General features: G+C 28.5%; 1 protein-coding gene across 2 annotated transcripts; it reads left to right on the top strand.

The window, feature by feature from the left end:
* Positions 1-8,133: 8,133 nt before the first annotated feature.
* Positions 8,134-11,473, top strand: LOC146883257 (isoleucine N-monooxygenase 2-like). Of its 2 annotated transcripts, none has more exons than XM_085667872.1 (2): positions 8,134-9,187; positions 10,501-11,473. In XM_085667872.1, exons 1-2 carry the CDS (start codon positions 8,201-8,203, stop codon positions 11,131-11,133), a joined length of 1,620 nt encoding a protein of 539 aa, XP_085523998.1. In that variant the 5' UTR covers positions 8,134-8,200; the 3' UTR covers positions 11,134-11,473. The 2 variants fall into 2 exon arrangements, with proteins under 2 accessions (XP_085523998.1, XP_085523999.1); XM_085667873.1 differs by having other exon boundaries at positions 8,134-9,169.
* The last annotated feature ends 459 nt before the right edge of the window (positions 11,474-11,932 follow it).

Consider the following 11,932-nt stretch of genomic DNA (forward strand, 5'->3'; position numbering starts at 1 on the left):
GTCCGTTGACATTTATCACAATCTTGCATGAACATAAGCATCTTTGAATAGTATGGACCAATAGAATTTGGATTGAAGCACTTTAGTATTGTTCCTTTCACCATTATATTGTCCACCATATGGTGAATTATGGCAATACCGTAAAATGCCAACAACTTCTTATGTAGTGACACATATCCATAGCAAGTTGTTAGCTCAGTTTTTGAACAAGAATGCATCATACCATATCAACTACTTGGCATCATGTAAAAACTTCCTTTCTTGCCATTTGAGTTGTTTTGGGAGAACTCCAACAACTTTAAAATTTTCCAAGTAAGCACACCATGGTTTGTGTTAAATGAATAGAAGGACTTCATCTAAAAAGCTTCATGAATATCCCATTCCTCGCAAGTTACTTCCTTATTGACTAACCGAGAAATATGCTAAGCTATAACATTCTCACTCCTCTTCTCATATTCAATCTCCATATTGAATTCTTGCAATAGGAGTATCCATCGAATTAGTCTTGGATTTGAGTCTAGATGTGTAAACAAATACTTAATAACAATATGATTTGTTTAAATAGTGACCTTAGATATATTGAGATAGGATCTAAAATATTTCAAAGCATAACAATGGCTAACATTTTGTTGATGTGGTGGTCTATTTGAAGATTTGGCTTGTCCCATGCTTTGGTGAGAATTCCATCCTAGATTGTAGTTCCCATAATTACCTTGGAGGCCTTGATTTCCCATATAATTGACTTCTTCTTAGGAAATATTTTTCATGGCACATTGTCTATTGGCATGATCCCTACCATTTTAACTTACAACTTTCCAGTTGTTGTTGATGTACAAATTGAGAACATTTTGGAGCTTTGGAGTAACTACTGGGAGTTTCTTCATAAGAGCTTCCAATTGATAAGTCATTATCTTATTTTGAGCTAAAATGCACCATGAGTTTGAAGCTCCAATACACCTTTTTTTCTGTACTCGAGTTCTCTCATTCTGCACTTCCAAATCATTTGAAGTCCTATTCTCTATTAACTCCTTAGTGTCTTCAAGTGTCTTTTATTTTATCATACCTCCAGTTGAGGCATCTAACACTAATTTTTTCTACGCTCTCAATCCTCCCAAAAAGATATTGATTTGTGTTGGCTCATCAACTCCATGAATAAGAGTTTTCCTAAACAGCTATTTGAATCTATGCGATGCTTAACTCAATGATTCATCACAGTCTTGGCGGAATGAAGAAATCTTTGGTTTCCCTTGATTAACCTGATTGCGGGAAGAATTTGTGTAACAACTTCATCCCATACAGTTAGGCTATTCTCAGGAGAAGAATGTTACCAAATATTGGTGTTGCCTGCCAATGTAAAAGGAAACAAACTCACACAGATAGCTTCATTAGGAACCTGATGATTTTTGACTATATTGCAAGTTTTCAAGAATGTAGCCAAGTGATTGTATGGATTCTCATGAAGTAACCCCTAAAACCGATTGTTCTGCACCATATGAATAAGAACAAGTTTTATCTCCATGTTGGCAGCATTCACCACTGGCCTGACAATACTGTTAAAATTCAACGTTCTCGTGAATCTTGAATAATCTCCTAAGGTACATTGTCTGTGACCCTCCCCAGCCATAACTACCTCTTCTTCTTGATCTGATGATTGAAGATGAGAGAAATTTGAAATGATTTATGCTTCTTGTGCTAAGACTTTGCTTGCTAAGACTTCGTGTGCTAAGGCTTTGCATGCTTCCGTGAAAATTCACCTTCGTATATTGTTATTCCCTACATTTTTCATTTAGTTTCTAGATAGTAAATTAATTGTTCAGTCAAAATCCTACCTCTTATACAAAACAAGGAAAGACTATAAGGAATGTGTTAATAGTTAAAAGTTTATTTATATACAAAAAATAAACTATATACAAAAATACAAATAAAATAATCATATAAAATAATTATGAATAATTTAAACCAAAATTTGGAAATAAAACAAAATTGACTGAGCAAAACGACAGTCCTCGGCAACAACGCCAAAAATTTGTTATGATATTGACAAATATACCAAATCGCACAAGTAATAAAGTGAAAAGTTCATATATCATTTTTTAAAGAGACTCACATTTGTTTAGAAAATTATGATTATTTACTCATTACAACTAAGAACTTTTAAAATAATGAAAAGGGTTGAATTTTAATAAGACAATTCTAAATTCTAGAATGGAATTAAATTTATGAAATTAACTATGGTAGAGATTTCACTAAGGTTGGATTTCATGTTCTAATTTAATGTAAAAGCACTAAACTATATACTTCTAATTTTCACTCTAGCAATTACACCACAACCTAACAAGACCTAGGTAAGTCTAAACCTTAATAAAAATTCTAATTCATTAGATATTTTTACCAAAAGTCTGCATTAAGTTCAAATGTTTAATCTAATTAATTAATAAACTCTATGTCTAGAGGCAAAATCTATTAGTTATCCTATTATAATCAAGGTTCTAAATTATTTCACAATAATCAGATACTCACAAATATACAATTAATAATCATTCAATTAAGAAAAAGAAAAGAACACAAGAGTATAAATCATAAAGAGTGAAGATACATTACATCCAACCCCAATGAATAAGAGGGTTAGTTACTCCTAGACATTTTTAGCACTATAAAAGGGTTAGATGATGAAAATAATGATGATGATGAGTGTCTCCGACCTCTAGAATGTGTCTTTGTCGTCTCTTCCTTAGATTTAATTCTTTATTCTCCAAAAGATTGGTTTTTTAATCCGTGACACGTTCAATTTAAATAATTTTCATAATTGGCAGATTGTTAGACAAGTTAGAGTCGATGGGTAAGTTAACCTCTCTCATTGAGAAATTTAGGCTGCATCGCTAAACGAACTAAGCCAAACTAACAGGACCTGAAAAATGTACTTGAATGAATTTTACATGAATAATAATCTTTAATATATATTCTTCAATCTTCTACGATTTCCACTTATCTATAAAATATTTCTCAAATAAAATTCAAATACTTATCTTTTCAAAAATTATCTAATAAAATCTTAATTAACTATAAAAATAACCATAAAAAAAATAAAAACATAATAGAAATAACGATAATGATAATTATCACACTGCAGCCGTGTCGGTGATACCCTCGATAAATCTTTACTCATAGATGGTTTTTCTTTTTTAAAAAGTACTAATAGGGTCCGTCCACTCAATGTCTTTTTTTTTTCTTTTCTCGTTTTGAATCCGTTTAGCCGGTTTTTAAACCGACACCACCTGGTGGTAGCTATTTCCCCATATTCTTATAGTGTCTATATAAAGAATGGTAATAACGTTGATCATACACCTAAAAAAAGTTCGACAATAGAATGCGGTTATAGTGAAATGATAGAGGAATCTATTAACGAGAACCAGGAATTTTTTCTTTGCAATAAATTCTAAACCACCTCATTTAAGAGGTGTTCCATCAAGCTATAATAACATTTCTCGGGGCATAGTCAATGGCCCATAACCAGATACAAGTGACACATAGGAAGGGTAGAAATTGTTTAACATGTTAGAATTGTGTTCTTTATTAATTTTGCATATTGACTAAATTAATAAAGAAATTTATGAGTTTGGATTATTTGGTTTTTCTCTATTATTTCTTTGTTGCATCTTTAACATGTCCGCTAATTTTAAAATTTTAAAATATATTAAAATTATTTTTAAAATATCAAAATAATATGTTTTTAATGTTTAACGGAAAATAACACACACAAAAAAATTCAGCAGAAAAATTGAACTCCAAATTTATGGTCTTTGATTTGGCTTTAGAAGTCTTTCGTGGAGCATAAATTAGCTTCTACCTAGCATGGGTTCAAAATTTGAAAATTATTGAAAGAAGTGTTTGTCCTGGGCCAAACTTCATTGACTAAATATCTTCGTTATGAAACAAGAAATTTGTATGGCTATATTTGTTCCAACTTAAAAGATGAATACGACCTTTCCCTCTTAAAAGTACCACACAATCCCTCTTAGGACTTCAACAAATCTAAAAACAAAAGCAATACAGATAACACATGTGACTAAACTTCAACTAATCTTGTTCTTTAACCCCATTACATCATCACTTCGACAAAGTTCAACTAAACTTAAATTAAATACACAATTAAACTCGTTACTAGGGCTGGGCATAATTTACTAAACTATACTAAACTATAGTTAATTGTACTATATTAAACTAAAATATACTAAACTATTCATAATAATAATTGAACTGTACTATAAAATAGTTCAGTTTTAAGAAACTAAACTTATGTTAAGTTAACTAAGTTAACTAAGTTAACTATTGAACTATAATAGATTGAAAGAGCAAAATACCTCAAATAAAATATTAGTATTAGGATAAGAATTAGACTTATGTATTTTATATCTTACCTTCTATTCTTTCTCTATCATATTAAAATATTTATTTTATTTTGTCTTAATTTTTTTCTTTACTCTTTCTTTGAGAAAAATATAAAATCTTTATAATTAATTTATTAAAAAAAATTATAAATTAATTCAATATCTTATTTTATTTTGAATGAATTTTATTATGTAATCTTATTTTTATGTTATGATTTTACAGAAGTTATTTTTAAAAATTAAATTCTGTGACAACTAACATTTTTATAATTTTTTATTTATATTAAAGTTTTTTGTAAATTAAATATTGAAATTTGTATAATAAATATAAATATTGGTACTAACGTATTTTTTATTTTAAAATCTTATGTAATATTATTTTTTAGTTTTAAAATATTTATTATGTGGCATCAACTTTTTTAAAGAGAATTTATTTTAAAAAATTCTTAAAATATTAATTTTAGAACTTCATAAAATTTCTATAACATTTTTCACACAAATATTAATGAATACAAATGTTAAAAAAAATATTAATTTTGAGAATTTTCTAAAATAAATCCTTTTAAAAAATTTTACGCAACATAATAAATATTGTAAAACTAAAAAGTAATATTACATAAGATTTTAAAATATAAAAAATAAGTTAATTCCAATATTTATATTTATTATATTAATTTTAATATTTTAATTACATTTTAAGTTACGAAAAACTTTAATATAAATAAAAAAATTATAAAAATGTTAATTGGTGTATTGAAGTATGATGTATATTTCAAGTATTATTTTCTAAGCATTTTCAAATTATAAACTTTAGATTATTATTGCGTAGTACAATCATATGTAATTAGTGTAATTCGATTCAAAATAATGTAATTCAGTTCAAAAATAGTGCAATTCAATTCAAAATCAATGCAATCCGGATCAAAAATAGTACAATTCAGTTCAAAAGGAGTGAAGTTTATTCAAAATCAATGCAATTCAGTTCAAAAATGGTTCAAAAACAGTGTAGTTAAGTTAAAAATTAGTGTAGTTCAGTCCGAAAATAGTGTAGTTTAGTTCTGACGTAGTGCAGTTCATAAAACAGTTCAGTTTATAATAGTTCAGTTCAGTTTATATTATAGTGCAGTGCAGTTCAGTGCAGTGCAGTTCAGTCCAGTTTATTTTTAAGAATAACAGTTCAGTTCAGTTCATCTGAATTATTTTCCAGTTCAGTGCAGTTCATGCGAACAGTTTTTTAGTTCAGTGCAGTTTTTGGTAGTGCAGTGCAGTTTGGTTTATTTTGCCCAGCCCTACTCGTTACATGGCACATATGCCTCTGAAGTTCAAATTTTTGACGTTAGATTGGGAGAAAGGAACTTAAGATTTTGAAAGTTGAAGATTTTCAAACCTTAAATCAAATTTGGAAAGGGAAAATGATACGGACACTATAACAAAAATCACTTTAGACAACGGCATAAAATTGTGATCTAAATTATAAAATTCGTAGTCTAAAGATTAGATCACACTTTTTTAGGTGTAGTATAGGTGAGTGTAGCTATTGATAGTAGATAACGGTTTTTAGTACGATAATATTTTTAAAACTGTTGCTTAAAATCCTCACAATAGACAATAGTTTTTCAAGTTAATTTTAGACTTCACCTATATTTTTAGACCACATTTTTACTGATTTTGTCCACATAGTTTAAAGCAACAGTAATATAATCATGGACTTTCATGATATTTATACGTCATTTATAAAAATATTGTTTATTATTTGTTTAGGTCACATTTATTTAGTCGTTGTCTAATTTAGTATGGTCTAAACTATAAAATATTGTAATGGGACTACACACTACAACAAAGGGGGAAAAAATTAACAATAGCTATAAGGATCATTAGAAGAAAATTGGAAAATTTTATTGATTAGGGAATCCATGGGTAAAACAAATTTTATCAATGAATTTTAGAATTTTTATTACCGATAATAATGGATCTATAGATAAAATTCATGTGTGAATTAAAATTATAATTACTACCAGATATTTTTGTTTCCGTCTGACAATTTAAAATTCTTATTACCAAAAAAGAATTTAATCGGTCAAATATATTAATAATTGAATCTTTTAGTACTCCATCAGTAAAATAGAGGTCAATGTTTTCATTTTGGACTTCGATAATTTCGTGATAAAATATCTCGATAATTATTTTTTTTCAATTAAATTAATTGGTTAAATGGTTGTCAAATGTATTGGTAAATGAATTGGAGATGAATGAGAAGAAGAAAAGGAATGAGGAAGAAGAAGAAGTGGAAAACGAAAATGAAGAGAAAGAAGATGAAGAAGAAGAAAAAGAAAACAAATTCTTATAATTGTTGGCTAATTTGAAAACCAACTCAAGATGAAGGAAGATGTGGAAGAAAAGAAAGAGGAAGAAGAGAAGGAAGAGCGGAAGAAGTAGAATAAGAGGAATAGGAAGACGAGGAAGTGGAAGAAAAGGAAAAAGAGGAAGAAGAAAATCCAAATCATAATATGGTTGTCGATAATTACTATTATTGGTATATGATTATCAATAATTATCAATGGATATAAGATCATTGACAATTACTGACGGATCTTTTCCTGATTGTCGGTAAAATTTACTAATAAGTATTTTATCCACAAATTTTATTGTTGTCTTTTTTGGTAGGAAACTTCATTTTACCGATAAATTTCTTCTAGTACTATAAGAAAATGTTTCCATTAACAATAAATTTTAGTGACCAAAAGTTGTTAGTCACCATAATTACCAATTTAGATACTAAATTATAAAATAAAAATTATCGGTTACTAAAATAATTACTATTATGAATAAAAATTATAATTGGTTTCTAAAATTTATCTTCAAAGGTTTTAACTACTAAAAGAGATTGGTTATTAACATTAGTTATTTAGGTTTTTGCTACTAAAGGAATTAGTTTCTAAATTAGTATGTAATTAACTAGTAACAAATTTAACGACCAATTATAATTTTTTATTCATAATAATTATTGTTTTAAGGAACCAATAATTTTTTATTTTTTAAATTGGTATATAAATTGGTTATTATAATGACTAACAACTTTTAATCACTAAAATTAATTGTTAATGAAACATTTCCTTGTAATATATTACTAACAATTTTTTCATCGCTAATTCCATATTTTTGTTTTAATGAATGTCAAAATCTCTCAAACAGCAATGATTAGAACGGAAATACATGTGAAATGAATCGAGATAAAGAAAAAATGAACTAGAACAACTATTATGACACAGATTAAACACTTGAAGGAATACAACACCAAAAGCTTGAAGAAGAAAAACAACGAAAGCTTGAAGAATAATAGGATAATCAATAATTTTTTTTTAAATTGATATTAAATTGGTCATTATCAATTACCAACAACTTTTTATTACTTATATCGATTATTAATAAAACATTTTTTTGTTGTGTATCTCGGTCTAATAAATAATAAAATGACTTTTTAATTGTTAAAATTATTTAATTGTACTAAAATTTACCAACGTCTTAATATATTATTTCTAAAATACTTTTCTTAAAACATAAAAACATATGACGCAATAAAAAAATGGATATTAAATGAAGTTAAGGTATTTTAAGAAAATTATCGAAAGAAAAGATTAGAAAAAGGAGAAATAAATGCTTTTACACCGTGTAATAAATACTATGAGGCATCAAAGTTCTCCCAAGATATATATATCATACCCACTTCCTCTAATCGTGGCTAAAGCAAGACATTGTGTTAATAAAAAAAGTACCCAACTATCTTTACCACCACAAAAACCCTTTTCCAAGCCATGGAACATGCCCCTTCTCTTTTCTTTTCAAAAATTCGAAGCCTTTGGTTCTTTGTATGCTTAACCATTATCCTAAAAGCCCTAATACCTAACTTTGTTCAGAAATGGTCCAAGAAACAAAAACCAAAACTTCCCCCAGGTCCCAAACCGTGGCCTGTGGTGGGTAACCTTCCTGAGATGCTTGCAAACAAACCTGCTCATCGATGGATACACAATCTCATGAAACAAATGAACTCTGAGATTGCATGTATCCGCCTCGGAAATACGTATGTTATCCCAGTCACATGTCCCACCATTGCCAGACAGTTTTTGAGAGAACAGGATGCAACTTTTGCATCAAGATCACTAACCACTTGCACTGATCTCGTTAGTAGCGGATATTTAACCACAATTTTAGTGCCATTTGGGGACCAATGGAAGAAGATGAAGAAAATCTTAACCACGGATTTGCTTTCTTCACAAAAGCACCTGTGGCTCCATGACAGAAGGACTGAAGAAGCTGACAACCTTATGTTTTATGTCTACAACAAAAGCAAAAGTGTGAACAATGGTGTTGTTGGCCTTGTCAACATCAGAAGTGTTGCAAGGCATTATTGTGGCAACGTTATCAGGAAAATTGTTTTCAATACAAGGTATTTTGGGAAAGGTAGGAAGGATGGAGGGCCTAGTTTTGAGGAGAAAGAACATGTTGATTCCATCTTTGTTTTACTTAGATATGTCTATGCCTTTTCTGTTTCTGATTATATCCCATGCTTGAGGAGACTTGACTTGGATGGACACCAGAAGAAGGTGAAAGAAGCTTTGAAAGTGATAAAGAAATATCATGATCCAATCGTTGAAGAAAGAGTCAAACAATGGAATGATACAAGAAAGATTGATGAACAGGACTGGCTGGACATTTTGATCTCCTTGAAAGATGCTGATAATAATCCATTATTGACATTGGAAGAAATTAATGCACAAATTGTGGTAAAAATTTTCTTCTCGGTATGTTTTCATGAACAGGAAACAAAAATTATAGTTTGAAAAAAAATATTTTGACAAACTTAACAAAGTTTGTTTTTTACACTAAGATATTGTAGTTTTAATTTTTATTTTTCATTTTTAAAAAATTTTCACTTTGGATGGGAAAAAGACAAAGGATTGTCAAAGTTTGTTAAATTTTTTTATTTATTAAAATATCATTCTCCTTTTGGAAAACACTTATCCTTTGCAGTATCACATTTCACTTCTCTATACTTCTTGTTAATCGTGTAATGAATTAAAAACAGGAGTAAAAATAAGAAAAAATAAATATATTACAACAAATTTAAACTATTTATATATTATTAAAATAATTTATAAAATAAGATTTATATTTATATATTGTGAATTGACTTATTTCTATTTTCAACCTACATAAATTAAAATAATTTGTTAAACATTTTATATGTTATTATTTTTAACTATCTTTTCACTTATTCCTAATCAAGTTATAATTTAGGGAAAAGTCAAAACTTTTTATCTTTTCAATGACTTATTCAGAAAATCGTTTAAATATATAATATCTCTAAAATCATACGTTATCACATTTACATTATAAATTAACTTGCAGCTTTCCCTTTAGAAAACAAATAATCTATAATAATATAATATATAAAAAATATTTTTTATTTTATATCAATATTTTTTTTAATTTTATTCTTAATTATTATTTTAAAAATTAGTTATTTTAAAAAAAAAATTATCTTTATCTGTTATTTTAAAAATTTCTTGCCTAAACAGTCATTTAAAAAAAATTTCTTTTGTATATTTTATATTTTTCCAATTTTATTTTTCATTTTAAAAAAAATAATTATTTTGTAAATAATTTACTTTTAATTTTATATTTTAAAAATCTCATTTGTTTTTAACAATTATTTTATTTAACAATTATTTTAAAAAATAATTATATAATTCGAAAGTAAATGCTATTAATTTTAACTCAAATCTCGATAAAAATTAAATAAAAATTAAAAATACAAGCATAAATTCACAACGCTTATATTTTCGTTAATATTTCATAATTAAATAAAAATTAAAAAATACGAACAAAAATTCACAACGCCTGTATTTTCGTTAATATTTCATAATTGAAATTAATGTCTTCGTCTCCCTCGATTAAAATATTGACACAGTAAAAAAAAATCACTTTCTCATTGTTATTCTCTAATGTAACAATATTTATTTGCAAAGACCAGGAAGTTTAGCCAAAACAATAATAGTTGTATTTCATTCCATGCTCAAAATATAAAATTGGAACTCTATATTCAATCTTACAGGAAATAATGATAGCAGCAGTGGACAATCCATCAAATGCTTTCGAATGGGCACTAGCTGAAATGATAAACCAACCAAATTTGTTACAAAGAGCCATTGAAGAATTGGACAGTGTGGTGGGAAAAGAGAGGTTGGTTCAAGAATCAGATATACCAAAGCTCAACTTTGTAAAGGCATGTGCAAGAGAAGCTTTTCGCCTTCATCCCATGGCACCTTTTAATGTTCCCCATGTCTCAATCAGTGATACAACTGTGGGAAATTACTTCATCCCAGAGGGTAGCCATGTAATACTAAGTAGAAGAGAACTTGGAAGAAACCCAAAAGTGTGGAATGAACCCCTCCAGTTTAAACCAGAACGTCACCTTAAGAGTGATAATGAGTCTAATGTAACTTTGACAGAGCCAAACTTGAGGTTCATATCATTTAGCACAGGAAAGCGTGGTTGTCCTGGAGTAATGCTTGGGACCACAATGACCGTGATGCTATTTGCGAGGTTGCTGCATGGCTTCACTTGGACTACCCCACCTAATGTTTCAAAAATAAACCTAGTTGAGTCCAATGATGATTTAAATCTTGCAGAGCCACTTATGACAGTTGTTAAGCCCAGATTAGCACCACAATTATATCACCTTTAACTTAGCACAATAATTCACCGAAGCAATAAACATATTGTTCCCAAATAAAAGTGTTAAATATATAATATGTCATATGTTATGAATAAGTAAGGATATATAAATATTTCGTCGCTTTTCTGAAGAAAATTAGTTGTCTTTTCTGCTGTTTGGACGCTTAGCACCGGGTTTCTGACGCCTAGCGCCATTTCCTCTTCTCTCCACGCTCAAGCGTGTTTGTTGTTGTTTGCTTAGCGTATTTTTCTGTAATCTATTTTCCTTTGTTATAGATGTATGCCTCTTTGGCTTCTTCCGAGTGTACCTTTTTTCAGATTCAATAAAAATCGTTTTCTTAATGATTTCATTTTTCCCTTGAAAGTTTTGTTTATTCCTGGTTATCTGTTTGTGGTCATTGTTTCTGGATTTCTTTTTAACCCGGTCCAGCCTACCATAAATTTTATTACAATTCAAATACAAACCAAAATAAAAAAAATACAAATTATTTATGTGTTGGCCAAGAAAACAACTTAACATGACCCAAATGTAAAACTCAACTTAATAAAAAATATTTGTGTGACTTTTTTATCTGCGAGTTGGTGAACCAACCTGACTCACCACGAGTTTAACCCGGGTGAGCCGGGTTCTAGATGAGCCGGGTCAAAAATTAACCTGTATTGAAATTTGTAAAAAAATTTCAACCTAACTTGACCCGAACCTATAGTGAGTCGAGTTGACTCGCGGATTCCAACACATTTTAAGAACATAAATTAAGGAAACTTTTTATTATTATTTATTTTACGACAAATTATTTTTTTTCTTTTTA

The sequence above is a fragment of the Vigna unguiculata genome, chromosome 10 (assembly GCF_037176805.1).
Source record: "Vigna unguiculata cultivar grain cowpea cultivar isolate G323 ecotype 2 chromosome 10, ASM3717680v1, whole genome shotgun sequence".
NCBI lineage: Eukaryota > Viridiplantae > Streptophyta > Magnoliopsida > Fabales > Fabaceae > Vigna > Vigna unguiculata.

Coding starts and splice junctions, on each gene's coding strand:
- LOC146883257 (XM_085667872.1), top strand. CDS start 8,201: ATGGAACATGCCCCTTCTCTTTTCTTTTCAAAAATTCGAAGCCTTTGG. Junction 9,188..10,500: donor TGGTAAAAATTTTCTTCTCG/GTATGTTTTCAT, acceptor TCAATCTTACAG/GAAATAATGATAGCAGCAGT.